The sequence below is a fragment of the Micropterus dolomieu genome, linkage group LG15 (genome assembly GCF_021292245.1).
Source record: "Micropterus dolomieu isolate WLL.071019.BEF.003 ecotype Adirondacks linkage group LG15, ASM2129224v1, whole genome shotgun sequence".
In the NCBI taxonomy this organism is placed as follows: Eukaryota; Metazoa; Chordata; class Actinopteri; order Centrarchiformes; family Centrarchidae; genus Micropterus; species Micropterus dolomieu.
The window spans coordinates 9,036,148-9,063,266 of NC_060164.1; the positions used below are offsets into that span (position 1 = coordinate 9,036,148).

General features: G+C 41.9%; 3 protein-coding genes across 8 annotated transcripts in view; 2 read left to right on the forward strand and 1 right to left on the reverse strand.

The window, feature by feature from the left end:
* Window positions 1-17,319, forward strand: part of sptlc3 (serine palmitoyltransferase, long chain base subunit 3) — a 24,485-nt gene extending 7,166 nt beyond the window's left edge. For 3 of the 4 annotated variants that reach the window (XM_046070292.1, XM_046070293.1, XM_046070294.1), the window contains exons 5-12: window positions 1,320-1,444; window positions 2,988-3,081; window positions 4,920-5,025; window positions 6,238-6,457; window positions 8,822-8,948; window positions 11,714-11,849; window positions 15,582-15,711; window positions 16,536-17,319. In XM_046070292.1, coding sequence (XP_045926248.1) covers window positions 1,320-1,444; window positions 2,988-3,081; window positions 4,920-5,025; window positions 6,238-6,457; window positions 8,822-8,948; window positions 11,714-11,849; window positions 15,582-15,711; window positions 16,536-16,649 — 1,052 coding nt within the window. In that variant the 3' untranslated portion in view covers window positions 16,650-17,319. Of the gene's footprint in view, window positions 1-1,319; window positions 1,445-2,987; window positions 3,082-4,919; window positions 5,026-6,237; window positions 6,458-8,821; window positions 8,949-11,713; window positions 11,850-12,162; window positions 12,702-15,581; window positions 15,712-16,535 lie in introns of those variants that run through there. The other variant, XM_046070295.1, reaches the window with a different exon arrangement.
* A 3,621-nt stretch (window positions 17,320-20,940) lies between these two features.
* The window catches only part of ism1 (isthmin 1), an 11,651-nt gene continuing 5,472 nt past the window's right edge, over window positions 20,941-27,119 (forward strand). Inside the window, exons 1-2 of one of the 2 annotated variants that reach the window (XM_046070547.1) lie at window positions 20,941-21,057; window positions 21,180-21,893. In XM_046070547.1, the coding sequence (XP_045926503.1) occupies window positions 21,756-21,893 (138 nt within the window). In that variant the 5' untranslated portion in view covers window positions 20,941-21,057; window positions 21,180-21,755. Of the gene's footprint in view, window positions 21,894-27,119 lie in introns of both variants that reach the window. The other variant, XM_046070548.1, reaches the window with a different exon arrangement.
* The window catches only part of tasp1 (taspase, threonine aspartase, 1), a 37,724-nt gene continuing 33,859 nt past the window's right edge, over window positions 23,255-27,119 (reverse strand). For both annotated transcript variants that reach the window (XM_046070550.1, XM_046070549.1), the window contains exon 14: window positions 23,255-23,380. In XM_046070550.1, the coding sequence (XP_045926506.1) occupies window positions 23,270-23,380 (111 nt within the window). In that variant the 3' untranslated portion in view covers window positions 23,255-23,269. The remainder of the gene's footprint in view (window positions 23,381-27,119) is intronic.

A 27,119-nucleotide genomic window follows, 5' to 3' on the forward strand; every position in this document is an offset into this window, starting at 1 on the left:
TGATGTAGGTTTCACTTTATTTTCGCTAACACAAGTAAGCAAGGACCTGAAGAGTATCTAGACTTATAGCAGTCTTATAAGGTTAGAGGATATCCCTATGAAGACGCGCAAAGTAACATGTTCTATATAGAGAGTAAATGCCAATGCAGTCTGATCAAAAACACAGCACATGCCAGCAGGGGCTGTGTGCCTGAGTGTTTAAGGAAATGTATGAATCGATTTGACTTGGCGTAAGGCCTGATGGAAAGCATCGAATAGGAATCACCATGAAGACTGAGCTGATTCTCTGTATTATGGTTTTATACACACCAGTCAATACTCGTTTTCTAGTCCTTCCTGAAACAGTCAGCCTGTTGGAACTGTTTAATGTCAGCTTTCTGTGGCTACTGATTGTTATTGATTATAACACAATGATTATAATTCCATGTATATGCAAGTAATGCAGCATTTGCATTAAGGATTGCCTTAATGACCTTGAAACCAAGCTCCATTTTTATTTTTATTTACATTGCTGATTGTAACTGAATTAATGTTTTCATCTTGTAGTTTTTCAAAGAACTAGATATAAATATGCTTTAATAGACATATTTTTACTGAGAGGTTTACTGTATTTTTGTTGTAATACTGCCTCATTACCAGTTATTAATTGCATCTTCACTAGGTTGGAAGTATTTACTTTAACTGCATTGTATAGTAACTAGTAACTACTATAGTAAGTATAGTGTGTTAAAATGTACACGCACACACATAAACATTGCCCAGAGCCAGCAGAAATAAAATACAGGATATATGAACCGTTCACTGCTTTCCTCTCTCCCTGTAGCTCACCATTATAACGGTAATTATTTTCTTCAGCTGTTGACCACAAGGTACCCAAAAGACATACCCAAAAATCTTAGTTTTATTGCACAAAACAGGAAAACACCATGTCAGGTGACAGATTACTCTGATCAATTTTCTAAATGAATTCTCCTCCCCACTTGTCACATTGGGTATAACCAACTGCCTCAGTCCCAGAATGTGCTGCAGAACCATTTTAGACCTTGCAGGACTTGCCTTGATATTACCTGGGATGAAAAAGGCTAGCTAAATTACACATTTACTACATCTTGAATCTTTATAAATCTCTTCACATCCCTAGAGAGTGAGATGGTGTGTGAGCTGGTAGTCCAGGCTTTTCACCAGGAGGCATTCATCTATGTCAAAACTTGTGATGGGATGACAAAGAACAGAAACCCCAGGGGACTGCTAGGAAAAAAAACTGCAGGTACAGTGATCTTGTCAGGGTGCGTTATCCTTTTGTGATTTTTGTCTTGCAGGTAATCTAAGCATCCACGAAGAGCTGGAGCAACTTGTGGCCGATTTCCTTGGAGTAGAGTCCTCCATGGCTTTTGGGATGGGTTTTGCCACAAACTCAATGAACATTCCAGCAATTGTTGGGAAGGTTTGTGATATTACACACTACATGCCTCATACTGTAAATAGAACGTCCTAGTGTATATGGGCTTAATTTTCTCAGCGCAGCAGAAATTAATCTAATTTGCCTTCCTTTTGTTCCTTTCTTGCATATGGCCTAAATTAATGAATAACAGTCAACTAAACTCAGCTGCGAACAACTCCTGACCCACCCCCATTAATTAAAATCATAATTAGACATTACAGTAGCCAGGAGGACGAGGCTCTGGGCATTGGTCCTTTCAGACACATAGACAAGGAAGGGCAGGTTTTGTAAAGAGTACCACTCAAGGGTATGATTACCCATATTTTGGCCTGTCAGCATACCAGCCTGGCATATACAGACGGCCATCGGTTACCAGGGGCAACGCACAGCATGAATGTCTGTGATTGGACCGGACAGGAGGAAGGAGCGGTTGACTGTTTAAGTGATGAGAATGGGGTCGTTTATGCAGACCAAGAGGTGTAGCAGTCCCTAAGGCTGCGTACCCCACAGTAATCCTGCTGGGGCTGGGGGGTCAACCCACACTGCCAACTCTATCCTACAGGGACAGGCTGTGCCAGGACAGGCCTTGCTGTGCAGGCAGAGCTGCATTAGAGTGACAGTTGCTGGTAGACCAGGGACCAGGCCAGTTGGACCCACAGGCCAAGCTGAGGGTATCTGTCACTGAGATGGTGTCAACATACCCCCTACAAGAGTTCATTCAAACTTATGCAGTCAAATGCTGAGAGCTTCAGTGTTAAATATGCTAATGTTCTGGAGAGGATTTTGTGGAAAGGCTGAATTCATTTGCATGCTGATTTGTAAGGAATATGAAGTACCAAACACTCCATTATGAAAATTCTGGCCTGTCTGTCGGTCATAACATCATCAGACATGAAAGAAGGAAAAGATGTGAAACAAGTACAGTGCGTACAACTATTCATCATACACAGGGGACCTAGACATTGGTGATTATGATTGAGGCATGGATGGGGGCGGGGCAAGAGGAGTGGGCTGGCCAGATGGATCCTTTTTAAAGCAACGACTGTTAATACAGTACATTCTGTAAGGACATAGTACAAAACAACAAAACATATGTTTAAATACATAAATACACAAGCAATGTCAGAAACAGATAAAAGCGTATAAGTGGGTGACACACACTGTTGTGATTTTCATACAGTTTTATTGATGATAGTGTTTACTGTTGACCAGCTAATTTTCTTATGTAACCAAGGGGAATGTTATTAGCCCTCTCACTATATATCTGTATTGTACTGCAGAGTATTATCCATGCTGAATGTTGCTCTTGGTACAATCTGTGAAAACAAATTTCCTCCATCGAGGACAATAAAGAATAAATCTGAATCGAAGTTTAGCCCACTAAATCCAAAGACTCCTGCCAAATAGTCAGTGTAATGTGTATATATAGGTACAGGGATATTGTGGAGTTTGTAAGAAATGTGTAATTTCAAGAATGCAGGAACATGTGATTCATTGCTTTCTTAGGGAAATTTGAATGAAGTCTTTTCTCTCTGCTGGTTCCCAGGGTTGTTTGATACTGAGTGATGAGCTCAATCACACATCCCTGATCTTAGGGGCCAGACTGTCAGGAGCAACCATCCGGGTGTTCAAACACAACAGTAAGTCCAGTAACTCTCCCAAGTCATGGTGCTTCTGCCTCACAACAACACAATACCCAGCATTATTTCAGTTACAAGCAATGAGTTCTGTGTTTCAGTTTGCCAACATCTTTGGTGCTTAGCATTCATTGCTCCGGCCAATCAAACATTGTTGATAGCACTGTGATATTTTGCCATAGATTATTTGTTGAATAAGTATGAATCTATGTTTGTGCAGCCACCGCTGCTTACATTATCCTGTTTTTCTTCTATTTATTCCAAACTGTTGTTGCTGGGAGAAACACATTACTTTCTGTGCCGTACAGGATTTGCCTTTGGAAAGACCTACTTAAAAATCTGTGTTTAGAACGGCAAATCTGGAAGCTTTAATGAAATGGGTTCAGTTTACAGTCACGACTGTTTTATCCATCAGTAGCAGAGCAGCAAAACAGAAGTCTCTTTATATGAAAATGTCTTCTTACTTAAACTATCTGTTCTCTAGTATATTGTCAAATTACATATCGTCAATAGATGAAAAGGGAGAGTTATTAAACATGAATGATACAACATTCATCGTGCTTGCATTGGAAACATCCACTGCTCTTTCAGGAGACAGTACAAATGAGCCGGTGCTCTGGCAGCAAATGCGTCCTGACATGTACAAGAAGAGTCAGTTATGGGTCCTCTAAGTAGATCCCAGAGGCCTGTCTAAAGGCAAAGAGCCCTCAGGCCCTGAGCAGCTGACCCCTCCCTGCCTCTATACCTCCAGCACCAGACAATGACATACTCTTTTATTAGTACAAGCCAATATTTACTAAGAGGGTTAAACCAATAAACTCAGCCACAATAACTGGGAAGTAAAACGTGTACTTATATGTAATGGTGCAATATCTGTCTAAGAGATCCCATGTTTGTGTGTTTGACACGTTTGAGTGGCAGCTCTTTAACAGAGATGGAACTACATACCAGAGAGTAGGTGAACTGGTTCATCCAGTCTAGTTTATCAGGCTTGTATGTTAACCTGTGCAAAGATAATACTATCTTATGTATGCACGTGTCTTAGCAAATACTACCATCCTCCTCATCCCAGGCATACAGTATCTCATCAGGCCGTGGCTTCCCTTAAATCACTGCTTAACTGTGAAATGATCTTTCCCTCCTTTTTGCCTGTGAACACAGCAAACCACTTTGGATTTCTCTTTTACTGGTTTCTTTCTCTGCTGAGTTTCTGGAAGGGACTTGATCAGTAGAGCGCCTGCTGCCTCTTAAGTACACCTGTTTTTTGTGCTGAGGCAGCGATATCGATCATCTATGACAGATGAATATCTGTGACAGGTTTACTTGCTGCTCAGCTGGAAATGGTTGGTTTGCAGTCATACCTTGAATAGTGCTCCTTATTAACTACAGCTATTCAATACTGCCACCTGCTGGCGTGCAGCAGAGTATCAGTAATAGCACCAGTACCAGTTATAAACTCTAAAGGCCACTGGGAAATTATTTTGCTGAAGCCAAAATTTCAATCATAATTTTTAAGCAACTATGCAGACTGCACTTAAGAGACCTTTGGCCAAACCCATATTTAGCTCAGTTAGTAATTCCTCTCTGATACAGACATCGCAGGTGTTCAGTAGCATCAGACTGCAAAGGTATTTCCTTTTTGTAGTTTGTCAAAGGTGTTTCTGGCAGATAAAGTGGTGCTTTGTGAACTCTGTACTGCCCTGCCCTGTGGAAATTATTACTCTACTTACTGTTGTTTGCTTTCAGTTTGTGTTCCTTGCAAGCAATGATTTCTATATATATACTCTATATAACCGTATATGTTTTCTACATATAAGGTGTTGAGTTGTATGTGATTTCAGACATGCACAGTCTGGAGAAGATGTTAAGAGAGGCAGTATGCTCAGGGCAGCCTCGAACCCACAGGCCCTGGAGGAAGATCCTCATCATGGTGGAAGGCATCTATAGGTAAGCGTCGTTATACAACACACACACATATTAGTGAAATTGTTCTCCCACAGACGCATGTCTTGGGTTAGTTGAGCTGTTGTATCAATCTTTGTAAGTATGGGCTTCCAGGTGGTCTTTAGCAGAGTTTTGCACCGCCAGACTCAGGTAGAAATCTTAATTTGTAACCTGAGGAGAGCTGTCAGCCTGGGTTTAGCAGTTCATGTAATGGTTTCTTTTTCAATGGCTTCCCTCTCTACCCTCGAATAATAGTGTGTAATAGTGTGTGTGTGTGGGGGGGTCTGGAGAGAGGAGAAAGGTATTGTGTGTCTCTCCCGGCACTGAGCTATCCCAAGTCTTAGTGACCCACTCCATCTGCTCATTAGCTCCAAATCAAGGCCAAATGGAGCCACAGAGATTGACTTGGCTACACCCCCAGCTCCAACTGTTTATCACGGCCATTTTCTTTTCTCCTTTCTTCCCTCTTTCTGCCCTTTTTTCTCCTCAACACATTTATTCACAATCAGTCAGCTGTGGAGTTTTCTTAATTGCTTTATGAAAATCCTCTTATCAAATGAAAAGTAAAAGCTTGAAGGTGGCCATCAGTTGGTATAAACACAACTATTGGTTCCACAACAGTCCTGCTAATTTGAGCGACTGACAGACTGCCTTTATCGGACAATAATGACTAATGCGAGGCTCAGACATTAAAGAAATGCCGCCTCTCGGTACGGCAGTGAAAGAACGAATGCTCTGTCGATTGCCTCCTTGTAACATCAAAAGGCCCGGATAAAGTGTAAGCATGCCTTAGCTATATCCTGGGCCTGCCTTTGATGTCCACATCGGTCCTGGTGAAACCCTGTCTTGTGTCATTTGGGCTGCAGACGTTCTTAGCCATAGCATGGATAACAGATCTGTGATTGCTTTATTCCCCAGCCATATACTCACTCTTTGCTGTCTATTTGTAGCCTTAAAAGGTTTGCATCGGAGGGAGGCAGAGATGGGAGAGAAGTGGGAGTAAAGCAGAGAGGCCAGCAAAAAGATTCTTGGAATACTGGGGCCTGCCAAATTTGTAATATGCATTTACTGATGTACATTGCAGTGGATAAAGTGTGGTCAGGGTCAAATTTATTTCCTTTTGAACTTGGTTTGGTTTATAATTGATGAAATGTGTGTGCCCGTGTTTTTCCTTTTGCAACTGTATTCTTTGTTTGTGTGAATTTCTGTCATAAGCATGGAGGGCTCAGTGGTGCGACTTCCTGAAATCATCGCTCTGAAGAAGAAGTATAAAGCATATCTGTACCTGGATGAGGCCCACAGTATCGGAGCTGTGGGACCATCAGGGAGGGGCGTGACCGAGCTGTTCGATGTGAACCCAGATGATGTGGACGTGATGATGGGCACCTTCACCAAGAGCTTCGGGGCTGCTGGAGGCTATATCGCCGGGAAAAAGGTTCTTGTGAACCTTTTGTAATTCTTGCTTTTTTATGTGTGAATGCTTGCCCTGCTTCTCTCATGAACACGAGAGAAGTAGTGCAAGGTTACGTGTAAAGCACATTTCAACAAGGCAATTTAAATAGCTTTACACAAAACAAGATAAGAGATATACAAGGCAAGATAAAGAGACATGGAGACAGGATTCAAAAAGAGTCAAATAAAATGGAAGATAAAAATGAGCTTAAATGGAATTAAACAGGAGAATAATTTAGTTTTAAGAAGGGTAAAGGCAACAGAGAAGTTTTAGTGTTAATTTAAAAGAACTGAGAGTTGGAGCAGACCTCTGGTTTTCAGGAAGTTTGTTCCAAAGATAGAGGAGGACATGCAAAAAAAGGCCCTGGATGCAACCTGTCCTGTCATAGTACAATAGCTAATAGAAAAGACTATTCTTTTCTGGGGTTTTTTACCTCCTTTTTTTTTAAATTAAAAACAGGAGTGTGTTCACATATTAACAACCCATGCCTTTCTTAAATTATAATACCATCTGTCATTACTGTTCATTCACTTTCCTCCATATCACCAGTTCATAGCACACCTGTAAAAGACTGAACTTAGAACACTGCAGTAGACCTAGATCATTGTTTAAACAACCTGGCAACCCTTTGGCTCCAAAGCAGGTTAAAACACATTATACAAAATATTTTCAAATACTGTATTACCCAGGTCTGTTTTTAAAGATGTGTGGGAGGGAGTCAGTCATACACACTCCATAACACCCCACCTGTCTTGTAGCTCTCATGTGTCCAACAAATGTTCCCCAGGCTGTGACTCCGGGCCTTTATAATTCCTTTTTACTCCATTAAAAAGTACACTTTAGTACATAACCACACCGGGTTTGTGGCAGTTGATTAGAAAGCAACAGAGGAAACAGCCATGTTGCTTGAATTAGGTATTCAGAGAGGGACCCTTCCTGCCATTGCCTTGTGTTGGCTCAGCCCTGCTCTCCCATAATAAGAAGGTAAAGCTGGCAGAGGGCCAGCCCCTTCTTGTGGCAAGCGTCGGAACTGCGCTCCAGATTTAACAGGATGACTTTTAACAAGCATGATAATGTTTGAAGTATGAACACTCTGCCTTGTTTGACAGCTGGCTGTAGTAAACTCCTGAAAGAAACATGCAGGAAAAGAGAGAGAAAGCCTTCAGATTTGACGTATTTGTTGTTGTGGTGAAATCCCCCAAATCCTACATTAAGTGGATTCGGGTTGACCGACAAAAGACTGCAGATGTGTTCTGAAAACAGTCATGTTATAGCTATTTTATGAGAGTACCAAAAATAAATACCCCAATAAATACGCTCCAAGCTCCTTCTAATTCACTTCAACCTTGCATGAAGGAGGCTTTATTCATTAACCCTTCACTCAGAATCTGGATTGCACTGAAATTAGGTTATTAAATACATCCATTGAAGAACCAAGTATGTACAAGTGCGTGTGCTGTTCTGGCATTGCTCCTACTTTGTGGCATTGTGGACATGCATCACCACATCAGCACTGCGGCCACCGTGTGGCTGAGGAAACACTCTGAGCTGTCAGTCCACGCCACAGACATGAGATGGATTTCGGACATGTTCTCTTAACTGGTTTATCTTGGTCGCACCAAAATCCTGCGGGGCCCTAGAGCGGTGAAAATCCCCTGCCTTAAATGAAAACAGATGTTAGGTTGTTTCAGGGTTCTTATCCTACTTTGGAGCATTTCCCCTAAAATCCATTGCCTGTGTGTGTGTGTGAGCCACAGCCGCCGCCCAGTAGGGACAGATGGCGGTGAGTGGAAATGGTGGCCAGACAGCATCTCCGGCTACGTGTCATCACCCCTCACCCGCTGGCCACCACTCAGCCACCGAGCAGCAGCCCATCACAGCTCCAGGCCAGCTTCCAACCTCAGACCACTTACACACACGTGCTCTGGGGACCCATGACCAAATCAGTTTCCTGAAATCTTGGTCTTCTCTTGACAACCACTAGCAGAATTAATCTCCTGCTGACATTTAGGAATAATGAGCATGACAGTCCTCATTCTGGCTCATATGAGCATTGGTTATTTTGCAAATTAGTGCACTGGCTCTCTCAGAGTGGAGAGCAGGAAAGGATCCAGAGCTATTTTACAGTCAATGGCAAGATGGTCATAGTGATGGAGAAATGACTTGAGGTATTTTAATTAATTCTCAGGCACTGAGTTTACATGAGCTTACTCTAGTGGAGCTGAAAAAAAATTGCAGGGCCACACTTCTGTCACATAGAGGATCCAATTAACAGTTTATTTCTGTAAATACACACACTCATCAATCAGATTTTCCAACTGTGCAATATTGTCCTACATTTTGCAGGAGCTGGTGGACTACCTGCGTAGTCATTCTCACAGTGCAGTATACGCCTCTGCCATGTCCCCTCCCATCACTGAGCAGATCATACGTGCCATAAGGTGCATCATGGGAAAAGACGGGAGCACAGAGGGTGAGTGTCTGAGCTCGTTGCTCCCTGTCACCCTCAATCTCAGTCTTATTATCCACATACTCATTAAACCTCATGTTCTTAACACAGTGTGTTGACAAATATTATGTCTGGCTTATAAAAGTTTTTACGCCTTTTTTTTATATACTTTTTATGGAAACAATAGCAAACTGAATCCAGAGGACAGTACCAATGTTAACAATAGGGGTAAGTCCAGACCTGCAGGGAAAGACAAACAGCTGCTTGGTCAGAAAATGTGGTAGCAATTACAGGGGTCTGCAGTGGTAGAAAGGGAAGGGTGCAGTCCTTGAGCACACGTGACCCTAACATGGAGGAAATCATTTTCATGTGTGTTGTGAGGAACGCTGTACCTCTGAAAAGGTTCTGCTTTAATGGCATAAGACACTAGGGCAAGGAAGTAGTCATTAACGGACCAGCTGCAATAGTGCCAGAGCAATTGCAGTTTCTGGTAACAGTTGTAATAGTATTAGTATTGGTGTGAGTTGTTAGTAGTGGTGGTAAGTAAATGTCAGATAGTTTACCCTAATCTACGGGACTTAAAGAGTGCACCATAAGCATAAGACAAAACTTAAGCAGCCGTGTAAACTGTGTGGCATACAAAAAAAAAATCATTCTTGACCTTATAGAGGGGAGGGAACACAGCAAACAGTCTTTCAAAACACAGGTGTGCCTTAGGCTGGCCACAATAAAAGACCACTCAAAAATGTGCATCACACACAGCACAATACCACAGATGTCAGAAGTTTTCAGGGAGCGCGCAATTGGCATGCTGACTGCTGGAATGTCCACCAGAGCTGTTGCACGTGAATTGAATGTTCATTTCTCTACCATAAGCCATTTACAAAGGCGTTTCGGAGAATTTGGCAGTACATCCAACCGGCCTCACAACCGCAGACCACGTGTAACCACACCAGCCCAGGAACTCCAAATCCAGCATCTTCACCTCCAAGATCGTCTGAGACCAGCCACCCAGACAGCTGCTGCAACAAACGGTTTGCATAACCAAAGAATTTCTGCACAAACTGTCAGGAACCGTCTCAGGGAAGCTCATCTGCATGCTCGTCATCCTCATCGGGGTCTCGATCTGACTGCAGATCGTCATCATAACCGACCTGAGTGGGCTGCTCACATTCGATGGCGGCTAGCACTTTGTTGAGGTGTTCTCTTTACAGATGAATCCTGGTTTTCACTGTACGTGTATGGCATTGTGTGGGTAAGCGGTTTGTGGATGTCAACATTGTGGATCGAGTGGCCCATGGTGGCGGTGGGGTTATGGTATGGGCAGGCATGTGTTGACAATGAACACAGGTGCATTTTATTGAATGCACAGAGATAACGTGACGAGATCCTGAGGCCCATTGTTGTGCCATTCATCCACGACCATCTCCTCATGTTACCGAATAATAATGCACGGCCCCATGTTGCAAGGATCTGTACACAATTCCTGGAAGCTGAAAACATCCCAGTTCTTGCATGGCCAGCATACTCACCGGACATGTCACCCATTGAGCATGTTTGGGATGCTCTGGATCGGCGTATACGACGGCGTGTTCCAAGTCCTGCTAATATCCAGCAACTTCGCACAGCCATTGAAGAGGACTGGACCAAAATTCCACAGGCCACAATCAACAATCTGATCAACTCTATGCAAAGGAGATGTGTTGCACTTCGTGAGGCAAATGGTGGTCACACCAGATACTGACTGGTTTCCGGACCCCCACCCCTGGCCCCCTAAATATAGTGAAACTGCACATTTTCGAGTGACCTTTTATTGTGGCCAGCCTAAGGCACACCTGTGCAAACCCCATACTGTCTGATCAGCATCTTGATATGCCACACCTGTGAGGTGGATGGATTATCTCTGCAAAGGAGAAGTACTCGCTAACAGATTTTTACACATTTGTGAACAATATTTGAGAGAAACAGGCCTTTTGTGTACATAGAGAAAGTCTTAGATCTTTGAGTTCAGCTCATGATGAGTGGGGGCAAAAACAAAGTGTTGTGTTTATAATTTTGTTCAGTGTATAAATATACCTGTTTTTATTCCTCATTCCCTCAGTCTTCCTCTGTCCCCCCCTGACCTTTGGCAGATGCCTGTATGCCCACCCCCCACCCCCCCTCTCTCTGCTGAGATAAGGGGATTTAAAGTTCTCTCTTACATCCCCATGAAGGAACTGCCAATCGGTTCCCAGGTAATCAGAGGGAAACAGAGCTGCATTCCAAGGCTGGGCTATGCCAAACTCTGCTGCAGCCACAGAGCAACAGGCTCCCCAGTGATTTACATCATTTGGGATCACAGGGGGTTAGCAGGACAGGCTGCCTCTGCTGACTTTGTTTTCTAATTTATCTGAAATACACGTGATACTCAAGCATTACTTATATTCCATTTCAGTCATAGCAAGTCTCCAGTGGCTCAGTCACTCATTTTGTGCAAAATCCATCGTATCCAATTTGCAAGCCCTTATTTTGGAAACGTACAAGTGCATATACCATGCCGTCAGGCGGACAAAACTGAACCATCTGCTGCTGCAGCTGAGTTGTAATCATGAGCAAATTCATAGTGGAGGCTGGAATGACCCAGATGGAGGTGCAGGATGAGATGGCACTGTAAAGAACTCGCACTACATTAGCTACTACTGACAGGTGATGTCCCTCCCTGCAGGGGACAGTGGAAATGTGTGTTTGTGGGGGGAATGAGTTGGTGCTTTACTCATATACATCTGGCGGTGTGCTTGTTTTAATTGGAGGCATTAGACGGATCCGCCAACTGGCAGAGAACACCAGATACTTCAGGGCCAGACTGAAGGAGATGGGCTTCATCATCTATGGCCACGATGACTCACCTGTGGTTCCAATTCTGCTCTACATGCCAGGCAAAGTGGTGTAAGTACACTTAAACTCTCACCAAAAACCTCTTTTAGAGTAGATTAATATTATCAGGATATTCACTAAATTTGAAACAATAAATATTAACTATCCCTTGCTGTCACAAGCAATTTCAGGTTAGCTCTCCTTGTATCATCTCTAAGTGATTTGGATGGCTGCCATATTAGACACTCCAGAGTTTCCATGAATCAGTAGTGTAGTAGACCGTGTCTGTGTAGACTGGAGGTGCATCTCAAGTCTCTTATTTGACATTTCCTCGCTTGTCAATCCTCGCTTGAACTGGAAGTTGTTCTGGTCCACCATCTTGCAGGCTGTCACAAAGCTCTTTATTTGTGCTTTGAATATCGAGGAGTGATCTCTGAGGAACCATGATCAAGGATCCACAAGAGCAACCTTCACGGAAGTCTTTTGCTGGCAAACACGCCTCCTCATTGGATATCAGTTATTTATTGGATGCTGCAGCTGATCGGACTGACCTGATACATCACGTCACTGGAGTTTAATACCGGAGTGAAGAGAGATTACAGATTAAACTCAAGTGAACTCCCAAGTTTTTTATTTGATTTGATTCACCATCTAGTTAAAGATTTGTGTTAATTGTAGGTCTGAACAACAAAAGGACCACAAACAACTTTCTTCATTTATAAGAAAGAATTTTCTTTTCATGATCTGTTATTTCCCCCATTAACTTTTACTATGGAGACAATTAAAGTCAGAGAGAGTCGGAGAGTCAGCAAGAAAAACGTTTTACATCATTTATCGTCATTTCCACTAAGTGTGAGGCTGATCATTCCTGAATGTCTGCTTTGATATGAGTTACGTCATTTCAACATTTAGCCTAATAAATCTTTTCCAATGTTCAAAAGACACCATTATCTTATTCTGGGTTATTGAATAATTAATTCATAATCAGGATATCAATAAATACTGATAAAAAATAAAAATAAAAGAAATGACCCTGTGCGTCTGAGCAGGACAGAGTATAAATACAGAATGCAGGTTGTTCTTCATAGGTGTTTGTTTAACAGGTAACAGCTACAGGAAGAAAATATGCCGCTCTGCTGTGATAACTGTGTGCCTTTTTATAAGTATCGGCACAGTGTCGGTGCAGACACAAACTCCCATCAAAAGTCTACAGCTGTTAGAGCCGACTGACTGCTGATCCAGCTACAATCAGTTGCCACCATCACCAGAAACGGACATTGCATGACACTTCAGAGGAAATCTCATTTCTCTAAAAACACATTTCCTCTTCTCTTCTCCTCGCATGGTTTGGGACTAAGACGGGAGTGAGGGAAATGTGGATGCAATTAAGAGACTTGGGATGCAACCTGGGTTTCTGTAACCACTTCAGAGGCAACATCAGCTATTGATTAGGTATTACCCGGAATTATTTGAGCCACTCAGGTATAATCAGTTGGGTATGAAGTGTCTTTCAGTGCCAGTCACCATTAATATCCATTAAAAGGCCAATCCCACTCGCTAATGCAATAATCACAAGCTGCTATCACATATTGCCACAGTAGTAGCTTCTGATTTTACATTGCTCAGTTTTCATAGGAAATTAATACGTAATTGGGGGAAAAATAATTTCCTTATGAGGCATTCAGACCAAAACAGAAATTTAATCCTCGCAACGCTTTCCTCGCGGGGGCTTTATCGCTGGACAACTGCTGAGTGTTCACACACAACGCGATAATGCGAATAAACACACCTCGCCGTTACTCCAGCTGTATGAACCCAAAGTAAACATTTTGCTGTGATTAAATAGCAATAAACGGATCAAACTTATGCCGAAATAACTACAATATGATTCAGATTTGTTAAACATATGAATTCATGCTTTGTCAGGTCTGTCAGCACGATCGCACAACAACATCTTCTAAAATGTTTGTTTTCTGAATGGAGTTCGGATCCATCAGGGCTATGCTATGCTAACTTGTTCACAGTAAAGTACAACGATGGCTGGAATAAGCTGTTACTGACACATTTTCTGAACTCACCAGGTAGTTCAACTTCCTCGCTTTCTTTCTCCAAGTAATGTCCAGTTTTGTCCGTTTTTTTTTGTTTTGTTTTGTTTTTTATGTCAATATGAAGTAGTAGTCCAACCGATGCTAACAACAACAGTGGAACCGGATGTGCACAGAATCTAGCTGCTGAGAAGCTTGAGTGAATCCCAAAAACTAAAGTAAAAAGCTAATTTAATAAAAGCAGTTTACGCCGAGTTCCTCCTGTGAGTAAACGGTGCAGTTGTCAGAGCATAATCCAGTCCGACTACGGATGTTTATTTGTGCAAAAACTGCAGCGCTGCTCCCAGCTCAATCCTCAACTTCTCGCCCAAGTTTAGCAGCTCTCCGCCAGCCAGCGGCATTTTAATCCCCTGCTGTGCCTGGCCCCTTCCACACAACGCTCTGAAGCCATCGGTGACGTCAGGATAATCTCAACGCTGATAGGCTATAGTGACTCAGCGTCATTGCGACTTTCTAGCTCAGTTTGATAATTATCTACTCATGCGAAAGCAGCGCCCCCTTTGCACTGCCCGACTGGAAATTACCAGCTCTATGCGTCTTTGCGTTGACTTTGTATGTAAATGCATCGCCCCCAACGCTCACTTTGCTTTTGGTTTAAAAGCACCTTGAAACCATTTTTTTTAAACATACATTTCTAAAACAATTACATTGTTTTTGTTATTTTCTGAGTTTTCAAGATCTATGGAATTTTTTTTTTGTAACAACACAGCAGTGCCTTTGTTAGGCATTTCATAACCATCATATGAAAGTAATTTATCTATAGCTACTCTGCTACGTATACAGTGTATATTACACAACTGACACTCCCCCCTTGCAAATGATACAAATGTCTCTGCACATGTACATATCTGTTGTTGATTGTTGATCTTTGTTGTTGTATATTTTTATGTTGTCAGTTTATATATTTACTGTATATATACACAATATTCTCTTCCGTTGCGTTACTTCTGCACGGCACAGACCCAGAATAATGCACATGTATATATCTGCAACGTTGTTCTTCTATTCCATATTTATATATTTCTACATTTATTTATGTCTACTGTATGTTTGTCTACGTGTAGCACCTTATCACCACAGCAAATTCCTCGTTTGTGTAAAACACTACTTGGCAATAAAGCTCATTCTGATTCTGATCTACTTCTGGCCATTTAGGCTTTTCACTAGCATATGCGTGGAGCACGGCGCAAACAAAAAAATCATCTAAAATATTTTAAAAACTGTAAAGGTTTGCTGTGTCAGATTCAATAAACCATTTTCAGAGCACATTTTAAGGTTTTGAGTTCTCTAAACTGTCCATTTAGCCACAAAGTGAAGAGTTATTAACTGCTTGGGCTCATTAAAATAAAAGTCATCAGAGATATACTGCTTCTAGCCCTTCAAAACTGTTATTTGCTCTTTTTAAGTCTTCCAAGTCAGTCATACCACATATCCCAACTACATAATTAAGGATTTGCAGGGGCTACATGGAACAACATTCCTCGTGAGTTTTAATGTGCCTTAAACCGTAAAATGTGACAAATGTTAGATATGTTGTTGCACAATTATGTATTTAGTAGGTGAATACTGATGTCAAAGCTATTTAATTCTGAAAAGAGATAAACAGGAAGGACAATCTCAGTGTTACATGTTGGTAATGGGAATTTGGTGTTCAGAAATGTTAATTCAGTGACTTTCGTTGTTTTTTGTTGCTGACCAGGGCTTTCGCTCGAGAAATGCTAGAGAGGAAAATTGGTGTAGTGGTTGTTGGCTTTCCAGCCACGCCGATTACAGAGGCCCGAGCTCGCTTCTGTCTGTCTGCAGCACACACCAGAGTCATGCTGAACCAGGTACATGCGCACACACAGATGTACCAACATGAAATTCCTCTCCTTTCCATATTTACAGTATAACAAAAACAACTTAACATAAACCAGTGTCATAATAAGTGTTACATAAATAAATATTATATCTTGCATTTAATAGGTACATACACACCACTTCTCCCTTGCACACAGAGACGGGTGCTCCAGCACCCCTCCCACCCCACAAAGTAAAGATATATGAAATATATCTATAAAAAATAAAATGGTTAGTAAATTCAATCGATTCCATTCATGTCGTCTATGGATCCCGTCCTATGGAAGAGCCGTGGGCCTCACATGCTGTAGGTTATTTTCTCTAAAGGAGCACATTAACTTACTGCATTAATCCGCTGAGTAATATTAGGGAGGTCTTCATGATTCTAACACAAGACCACATCATCACGAACGTACCAATCTCCAATTTGCAGCCGGAGCAGAGAAGGGATGAATTGGTTTTAAAACAGTTCAGTCTCTCAGGTGTAAGTATAAATATGTAATTGCAGAGCTTATACCAGGTAATAATGCGATTGCTCATTAATCTCGCTCCAACTCTCACTGTGAATGAAAAGGTGGACTAATCCACTTAATTCTCCATCAGTGGTGTATGTCAGTTTTACAAGATTGCCCAGTTCCCTATCAGTAACACCTCCCAAATATTTCATTTTTGATTTAATCATAAAGATAGGTATGATCCAGATGAAGGGGGGTTTGAGTTAAGAGTTGACAGGACCTTACTCTTCGACCAATTGATTTTTATAGCCTGAAAAATAACTGAAGAACATGTTCTGAGACTTTTCCCTTGTCCTCAGGTGCTGCACCATCTGAACGAGGTGGGAGACACTCTCTGTCTGAAGTTTTCACGGAAGAAATATTCCTCTTGGACTGACCTCTATGATGACACAGACTTTGAGCAGGGCAGCTGATATGACCCTTGACACCTTCAGTTCACAGTGTGAAAATTTAAGTGTCCATGCCACAGCAGACTTGTAATCGCACAATGCAGAATAACACCCATGTCTCACAGCAGAACAGGGACTAAATGGTTGGCAGCTGCTTTTTATGTTTGTAAAACATATATTAACGGAACATGTATTTCTGCTTCTTAATGAGAGAAACTACATGAACTCAAAAATATATTTGTGAATACATGAAATGATTGCACAAGTATTGCTGGATTGGTCTCAAAATCGAGTACTGTGTAAAATAACTGTTTTTATACTGAGAAAAATCACATGCAGTTTTGAAGTTCAGTTTGACTGCACATTTTTATAGCAAAGCAGGGCCTATTTACACTTTAATTCTAATTACTCATGTCTATAGTTAGACAAAACTTTTTGTGGAAGCAGTTTTTTCTTCTCATGAATTGATATCAGCCACTATTTATTAAAAAAGCTGGTGGTAGTTATTAGAGAATGACGTCTCTAAGGATTTGATCTAAGGAGTCCCATTTTGTTCCTTAACATGAAGTAGTAGTTACAAGTAATGGGAAAGTAGTTTGAAATTGTCCCCTGTGGTGTACTGCTGCATTGCTGTCTGCTGATTTTATATTTTTATTTGTTTCCAATAAAACGCAAGTACCGCACATTAAAACTTCCTAAATGTGTTTTTGGAATATAAAGGTTGATTAATAATCTCAAATGACAGCCTTCTAAATGTCCCGAACCTTCCCTTTGAAACTGTGTGGATTCCCTGACATGTGATTATTTACACTGCTCACTTCTGAACTGAAGATAACGAAGATACCTTTTATTGGATTCCATAGTGAACTGTTGTTTATTTTTGAAATTTCCCAGTGTAACACCACTTTCATCTCCACAGTAAATGATAACTTTCTGGTAAATAATGGATCATGCAGCAATTACTACTTTGACATGCAGTTAAATCTCAACAACCCCTGCGCAGAACAAAAAAGGTGTTAAGGCATGTTTTGTGGCGAGGCTGCTCATATTCATCAAGTCTTAACAGCTTAATTGTTGATGTTTTAAAGACCTGCTGTTCTCTTTCACACACAGACTGCATAACAGTTGTGAAGGTAAGCATGCAGAGTATGCAGCACCTGAGCCAACAGAAACCTAACCTAGCAATTAGCACTGAACTCTAAATTCTCATGGGATGGGGTAATCACTTGATTAACACAGGAAGGATTATAGATGGATGATAAATGTGTTTTCACAATGTGCCAGATCGCGTCTAGTTGACACTTGTTTGGCCCCAGGACGTTACCGTGTTTGTGTTTTCTTTGTCCTCCCCTTAAACAATATAATGAAAAATTTTACAAGATTGAATTAAAAATACATTATGCAATCCTTGGGATAGACATGCTAGAAATACTGCAAACTTAGACCTAGTCCAAAAGAAAAGTTAAATGAACACCCCCCCCCCCCCCAAAAAAAAGAAAACCCTTGAAATCGATGCTCTATACTAGATCACTTTGTTCTGTAACATTCACATCTGGCTCCTATAGCAAGAAACAATAGAAAAGTGTTCCGTACGTAATACCAACGCACTGTTCCATAAAGATGTGGAAGAGATGGGGGGGGAAAAGGTGGCCTCAAATGTTGCATTGGTGTGCATCGACGCCCTCGGGATGTCTGTTAATAATTTGTTTACTTTCACCTTTAGTCTAAATGTGAAAATTGTTAAATTCATGTTGGGCTTGCAGCAAAAGACAGATGTGTGTAAAGGGAAAACTCAAAAGCTTGAATTCATTCTCAGACATAACTCACAGACGCGGGAGCGCACAAATACAAAACTCCACTGTGATTTACAGAAAGGCCAACTTGAATTTGAGTCACCAGTGATGTTTTTGTACAGTTGCACAGCAGGAAAAATGTTTGAGAATTAAATAAGTTTGAAGAAGATATTATAAGATATCAGTCATATTGAAGGCCTTTTATTACCTGCTTTTCTTTTGCTTTAGTAAGTATTCAGACAATGATTTCTCAAGGACAAATTTCTATGGTTCAACTGATGGAAGCTTTATATAACCCTAAACCTGTGTATAATTAATGTATTTTATGCACAGGAAAACACAAAGTGGTTATCAGTAGACAGAGAACAGTTTTAAGTCTGTAGTAATCATTTCTTCAAAATGACAGACATCATTTTATATTTTCCCCTCATTTATATTTTCAGATGGATTGTTAAACACTTATCACGAAAATTTGTATATGATGTACTCCAGAGGTGTCGATTTCAAACTGGCCTGTGAAGCCATGTGACAAAGTATGGTAATACACACGGACTATTAGGCAAGGTGGGAAACATGTGTCTTACCAAACTTCCCTCCAGTCACTTCTAACTGCCCTCAGCTTCAGCAGAAGTGGCAAATGGTCTGTGCTGGCATTCAAAACATCTGTGCAACCAAACTACTGGTGGCAAGGCCCCAGAGACCTGCCTGCCTGCCTGCCTGCACCAGCCTCTTTTGAACTGCAGATCCAAATACGCTGCACTTATTGGAATGGCATGTAGCTGCTATTCTGAAGGGGGATCCTCTGCTACGCCTTTGATGTCCACCACTGTGTCCAAAGCAGGCAAGCCATTCTCTCTGCTTTCTGTTTTCCATTTAGACAGAGATTTTTCTATTCTGGAAAGGGATTTTTGAAGTGAAGCAGACAAAGAACAGATTTACATGGTTTAGACAGCTATGCTGTGCCTGGACCAAGCGAGACTGCAAGTGAAGGCTGCAGTATAGCTGTATATCGGGGTCCATTTGTTAACAGATAGCATAATGAAGTAGGCCGATATGTTGTATTTCATTAGTACAGAAAATGACGAGGAACCTTTACTTGAATATTTTAGCCTGTAATTCAGACATTTGATCAGCCTCATCAGATATTTGGGAGATAATTGGAAGTTTTCTTTAGGTTATAGGTATGAATGACTGAACGAAATATGATATTCATCAAGGCTCTTGAATATCTCCATCCTGCTCATCACTAGTGACTCCACTGTCACTGGCCTGCCTATAGAATGAAAAGTAAGCTGCCACTCAGACCACATTTACTCCCTGTTCTTTCTGGCACACATGGGAATCAGATGGGCAGATTGGAGTTATATCTCAGTTTAAGTAAATTCAGGGCCTGAGTTTACCAAACTTCTCAGAATCACTCCTAGGAAAATTGAATTAGTGAGGACCGGTTAATGTAGAAACTAAGTGATGAATAAAAGAACATTGTACTTGTCTTGATTTTTAGGTGCATTTAGCTTTCTATGTATGTATGTAGGCTATAGTAGTCTAATCTGGACGATGCTTTGGCTCTGCTGCTGTTCATTGTCCTGCTGGAGCTGTGCAATGTGTGGCATTTGGCCACAGGATCAAGGAGTAATAATGCACACCACCAATAGGCCTGTGTGTTTATACAGAGAATTGGAATATGTCCTCAACTAATCTTTTATGAATGATTTTATGCGAGCTGGTATGACAGTGACAAATAACCCATGACAGTATCCAGGTAATGAGATCCTGTTAGTCATCATCAGCAACATGACTGTTCCACTTGTCCCAAGCTGAATGTATTGACTTCAGGGGTTGACATATGATATTAGATGCGCGGTCTTTTCCACGCCTCGGGATTTAGTGAACTGTCACACATGCTGAAGCAGCAGGATGCCCGCTTGGTGCGTAATTTGACACAGCGACTTGTCCTTTGAAGCGGACAATAAAAAGTCGCACGAGGGCTAATCACATTACGCACCATTTGTCTTGCTTAAGTGAAGTGTTACATCACCTTCCGTGAAGCAGCGGTTTAATCACAGACTGAGACAAGGCCGCTGCTGTACATATGTCAACGGGAGAGGCAGACCTCCTGTAAAGCGCCTCCGGGTGTCTTCCTCTGCGCAACGACGTTCCCAGTGCGCCTCCGGGGACCACCAAGGTTACTTGGCGTTGTTTCAGGGAGTCCTTACTGTGCCTGTATAGTGGCATTTTCCCATAATAAAATGTGTAGGGATGACTTAATCAGCATACGTATTCTTGGTTCAATGCTTATAGAAATGGGAGAATTTGATATAGTCTGCCACAATGTTGTTAATGTATGTATCTAATCTGCAATGGGAAAGAGCATACGTTTGGGGTGTTTAACACACGAACATACACAAGAATATTTGGTGTTACCCTCGGCCGGACACCAGTTTGGAGAGGACTGGCTGAGAGGAAGGAAAGAGTTAACCAGGGGGAGGGCGCATGCACAGGGGCGTATAGTATAAAAACACCTCAAGAGCACGCAACAAGAACGGCGTGTGTCTCAGTAAGCCTAGTTTGATATGGTATGACTTGTTTCCTCCAGCAGGACTCCTTAGAGACGCATTCAAGCCCGCGTCTTCATTTTGGTGGGCTCACAATCCGCAGTATGGATGAACACTGTGTTTGAAGCAGACAGAAGTCCAACGCAAAGCCTTAACTGGAAAGATTTTTTTTCCCCTAACTACCTGTACTTTTTTTTTCTCCAAAGGTAACCTCATCGAATAACGCGTTGGAGAGCGCAGAATGTGGATAAAACAAGAAGTCCGTCATGCGGTTGAAGGGGAAGTGAGGAAAACTCAAGTGTGAGGCTCAGAATGTGGCGGGGACACCAAGGGGCAACTGGGCTGCAAGTTTCCTGAGCTTGGAGATTAGCAGAGGAGGGCACAACAAGAGCGGAAAGTGTTTATGCTGCGCCGCTCCTATTCTGCACACTGCATTAATTGGCAGAGAGGCGCAACATCTAATATCTTATTTGGCTTAAACTCAAACTATATTGAACTCGGTAAAAGAGGATACAGCTTGACTTAGGACAATCCCACCATTTACAAAGAAAAGCCACTGGATCCAAATTAATCTACAGCACTTTTTTACAAATTATTCGGCTGTCCCCCTATCCGATCCTTTTCCCTTCATTTTTGCAATTCTGATTCCCGAAGTGGCTCCGAAGTGGTGTTGCGGCTCCTCGTCCCCGGCGGATCCGGAGATTGGAGTCTCTGCACCGGGAGGAGGCGGACTCGGAGCTCCAGCCACACCGCAGGCTCCCAAGAGCGGCCGTGTTAAAAGGATGGTGCGACTGGCGGCTGAACTGCTGCTGCTCCTGGGACTTCTTCTCCTTACCTTGCACATCACGGTGCTGCGGAGCAGTCCGCTGCCCCAGGGAAATGTAACTCTGAGTCTGGATCAGGACACAGCACTTACAGAGGTGAGTGAGGAAATCTATTAGTAGTGAGGTGCTTTCCATAACTGAGGATTTGGTCACAGAGGGGCTTGATGAAATGCTTATATGAGCCAATGGCCCAGGTAAAATGAAGCTTCCATTCTCGGGGAACCCTGTGGGTCTTTGGTGATTGTTGATATACACATTTATGTGGTCTCCCTAGGGGGTCCCCTGGGAATGGCAGAAAGCAAGCAGAGGGATGGAAGATGAGGCAGGGTCAGAGATCAGCGCCCTTTAACAGACGCATCTCCCTATGGCTGGGGGTTAAATGGTAGCTGCAGGCACTTCTCTGTCATCATGGGCTCATCAGTGTCATCCAAGCTTTCAGTTGATGAGGCAGAGGGTCAGAGCTGAACCCCCCCACACACACACACACACACACACGCACATGCACAGCCCAAACCAACACACATGCCTCAGAGTTGTGTTTGGTTTGAAGAAGAGCCTGACACTAACTTCTGCCCTTCCCTTCAGCCCAACTTGTTTTATTCCATCCTGCCACGTGGAAAAAAAAATCTGTTATTAATGTTGTGTTGAGGGAAAGACAAGTTTTTTGAAATCTTTTGACAATAACATGATCTGTTCAAAATCCATTTTTTTTTATTCCACCTTTTTGGGTTATTTTGGGCAGTTTAAAACGTGCCTCAACAAAATTTCACAAGGGAAACATTTGTCAACATGGCACCACTAAAGACAGGTTTAATAGTTTAACTGCCTGTTTTAAGCACACATACTCCAGTAGAGCCTCAAATCCTGACTGGAGGGTTAAGACCTAAGGTCTGGGATCAACCGGATTTTTAAGTGTTAAGCATCCTTCAGCTGTTTTTGATGTATAATTTAGCATGCTACTGAAATACTTTCTTCATGTCCCAGTGATTAATGGGTATTTATGCCCACTAAATAAATACCATAAATACTTTATTAAGGCTTGGGGGAAATTAAACTTTAACAGAGGATGGTGAGGGTAATTTCTCTTATCTCCATTATCACTGTCGACTGACCGCAAGCCTGTTTGGTTGGATATTGTGGCATGCAAAGCTGAGGAAATATTCCAGGAATTTATCGAATATTTGTCACACAGCCAAATCTTGGATTGGTTGAGCATGATGAGGACCAGGAGGGAGTTACTCCTGAGGAATTACAGTTAAAATACTACACACATGCCAGCCATTCCAACCTCAACATCCCTTTTGTCACTAGACCAAATTTACATAGAGCTTCTGGCTTGTGATGAAAGAGCCCAACATTGCCACTCATTCCCCGTGTTGAGGAAAGCGCTGAATGTTTTTTTTTTTTTTTTTCATGAATGCTCTGACTGTGTGCGGATATGCTTCACTGGTTCGCCACTGAAGACGGTGATGTCATCTTTCGGCCAGGGTTGTCATGGCCCAGGGGGTGTATTGTTGTTCTAAGGTGTCACATTTAAAATGCCATTCACGGAAAGACAAATGACAGGATGCGGCTCCATGCACCTGTAGTGGAAAGAGAAAACTCTTTGGTCCAAGGCACATTATCATCACTGACCCAGGAAAAGCAGATTCAGCCACTGGGGCAATGTTAAGTTGGTGTGATATCATATTAATCACGGTTTTCTGCCCTTGAGCTTATTTTCTTCTTTAATTTTCAAGAAGTCCTGTTTAAAGGGTTCACATTTGAGCTCATATCTCCAATAGAACATATGTCTTCTTAGTTTGATCCTGTAAATAAACACACATACAGCCAGTATGAGGCGTGTGCCAGAGGAAGGATAGCTTTCTCTTCCACCTACATAAGGGTAGTGCTGAAAAGCATCTGGTACAATGCGCACTGCCTTCATTTCCTGCCAGCTTCCCTGGGGGAAGGACCCCCGAGTTGCTCCCAATTGAAAATGGAGTCATGCCCCTTTAAGCAGCCCTCACAAAGTGAAAAGGGGGGGAAGCGGGAAAAGAAGAGGAGATACTGTGAGGAGGGAGGGGGGGTGGCTTGTGTGTGCAAGTGTTCATTCATGGCTTTTGAAAGTGGGGGGGTGACATCCTGGGAGGCCCCAGATGAACTGAGGAATGGTGTGTCACTTTTGATCTCCAAATTAAAGCATGTTCCTCGTTGAGGAAGATCTCAGATGAGTGATAGGGACTGTAAAGCAGCCCGCCATCAAAGGGGAAACACTGCTGATTTTGTGACATTTAAATGAGTTACTCCTGTGCACTGTTACAGGCTGGGCTATATTAGAGAAAAATGAGAAAACAGCATGTTTTTCTCATTAACTTGTGTTAAAAAGATCCACTGAGAGATGTGTTTATGTCGACATTATCAACAATTGATGGGCTTTACACAACTTACACACGGCGGGCATTCCTTTCTGATGACTAATTCCCATGTTGTGCATTCTTTCCATTATTTTCAACCTTGCTAATTCTCCTAAATCATTCTGCTGAAACACTGATTGAGACAGAAAAAAATCTATTACTGATATAAAATTTCATGGTTTGTCCATCACACTGCTGTGCTCCCAGATGGAAATACAAATCTTAGTGCTTATGGGGAAAAGCAGCAGAGATTTCTGTTTATGTCCAAGTGATGGACTGTTTTCAGCAGCACTATCTCACAATTTTGCCAACACACAACAGCATTATATTTAAGGCTGATATTTTTCTATGTTTTGGCAGGATTTTGATGTATGTGATACAGTGTATTTGTCCTGCTGTCCTGTCTATCTGCTACCAAAGAAAGTGAGACAATAAACTGAATGTCAACACTGCACACACTCCAGTGGCATCTATTGTCTAAGGTTTGAGTGTTCAGGGGCTGAAAATGAAAATGTTAATTTAACATGAAATAATGAAATTTAGATTTCAAATTATATACAAGGAAAATTATCACGCAAGTTTTCTTTCTTAGGCACCTGGTGGATGGCACTGGCTTAGATTAGAGAAAATGGCCTGTAACTCCAGTGTTGTGGGTTTGAATTCAATATTGGCTGGGAAATACTATGTTAGTTTAGTAAATGGTTTTCTAACTCACCTAAATGTAGCTACACTGGGTAGCTCTCATATTTAAGTGTATCTGATGTAGCTTCTGGACGAGTAAAGGTGGAAAAAGCAGTCTAGTATATTATTAAGTGACAACTGGTGATTGCGTTGCCTGTTTTTAAAATTACTTTTCTGAACACCTTCGCAAATGTCTTCAGACATTACCTAGCCTCACTATGGCTCCATTGGTAAATTGTGCAGCTTTTCTCGACTAACAAATAACACATTTCCCACAGCAAATCTGTCCATGATGATGAAACGGACTTGAACAATGAACCAACCTGTTGTCAGCATATCACATAAATAAAATACCCGTATATATCAGAGTCCAGTGACCATGGCCTCTGTTTTATGTGTTTAAAGTGGTTTATGGAAGAGTTCTGGAATCTGTTTGATTCATGGTGCTTTTCGGTTTCATTTTTTGAATCCTAAGCAGATTGACGGCAAATTATTACCACTAGTTTTATTCAAACTTGCAGCACTTCTGCAATATTCAGTATATATTTTTATTTAAAAACACCAATCAGCGATTCTCCCATATGGTGGATTTTTACCATACAGTCTGCGAGATAATCTATTGATACCAGTATTTACCCATAAACTGACAAACTCTGTGTTTACAAGCAGATGTCAGTTCAATGGCCTCCCAAACTGAATGAAACATTATGCTTTTAAGTTCGACTTCAATAAACCAAATTAGTGTGAGGATTAGATAATCTGCCTGTCGTGTGTAATGCAACATAATATGACACAACAGAAGATGCAGATGGGATTAGACTGGATAATGGAGGATTAATCCGCCTGCAAACACTGAGACTGGGTTTCACGACCCAACAGTTTGCATATTATGAAACTCTTGTGGTGGCATCTGCTTTTTTTAATACATCGACTCATGGAGAAAGTAATAAGTCATAACTCAGAAACAGTAGTTTTTGTGTTTTAATCGGTAGGGGTTGTGAATGAAATCACCTTGCAGTCTTATGATAGGATACCAAAAGAAATCAGTGGCTGTGAAGTGTTTTCTGGTAGCGGATTTAAATGACTGTTCAGTGTCAGTATCATAAACAGTAATGTCTGGACGGAAGAGCAACTTGTGTAGTCTGCAGTTAAATGCTAATATCGTTCATAAAGATAAAATCCACCCCAAGGAGTACAATCAGACTTTACAATACAAAGTTGTCTGTATTTGCATTGTGACTGAACCTGTAAGTGTAGGCCTGGGCCTTCTCCCTCAGTGCAGCTCAATTACAGCCACTGAGTGACTTCTGAAGGCTGGGAACTTGAAAGACGGGGTTATCACATGGGCATCTTAAAGCGCAAGTGCTTGTAGCACATCTCTGTGATGTTCACATAAAGGGTCGATAGCTGATGTACTGAGCTCTCAGCCGTAATTGTTTGGTTATGGAAAAGGCATGCGTGATTTTAATTGAAACCAGCTATTTCAGAATAATTTTTCCTCACATTTTATGATTCTCATAAAAACTCATCATCTTATCGGCATTTAAACCTCTCTCTTTTTATTTGGTGGCTACAGGCAAAACGCTGAACCATCTACTCATCTTCCTCAAAATTATGGAAAATTGTATAATCATTGTAATTATGGAAGTAGCTCACACAAAGATGTGATGAGAAAGCGTTTAAATTCTTTCAATTAACTCCATCTGGTGAATTAAAAAAACGTAATGCTAAATGGATATGGGGGTCTTTCTGTGCAGCCGCTGTCCCCTATGTGCTTGAATTAAAGTTACATGTACATTTATAATCCTTGCTCCCTTGCTGTGCAGCTCCATTTACAGCGCCTATATTGTCCCAGAGTGCACCTTGGCTGGACTCAAACAGCTCCACTGGGGGCTTTTATGCTCACCACAATGTGACTGAGCTGACACTTTGTCTGTAACCGGCCACCGCAACCGTACAGCACTGCTGCCATATTCTCAGGCCTCAGCCTGGCCACAAAAACACTAGGGAGGAAGAAATGGGACGTGAAAAAAGAAAACAAGGAACATGATTGATGGCTTTCTTTGATCTTATTTTCTGCCACCCCAGAATGGATGATTGCTGTCTACTTATGGCTGTCTGTCCAATTGAGGAATAATTGTTCCTTCTGTGCATACCTGACAGGGGACATATGTCTCAACTGTACTTTTGGGCCGTATTTACACCCCCCCCCCCCCCCCCCCCCCCCCCCCCCCCCCCCCCCCCC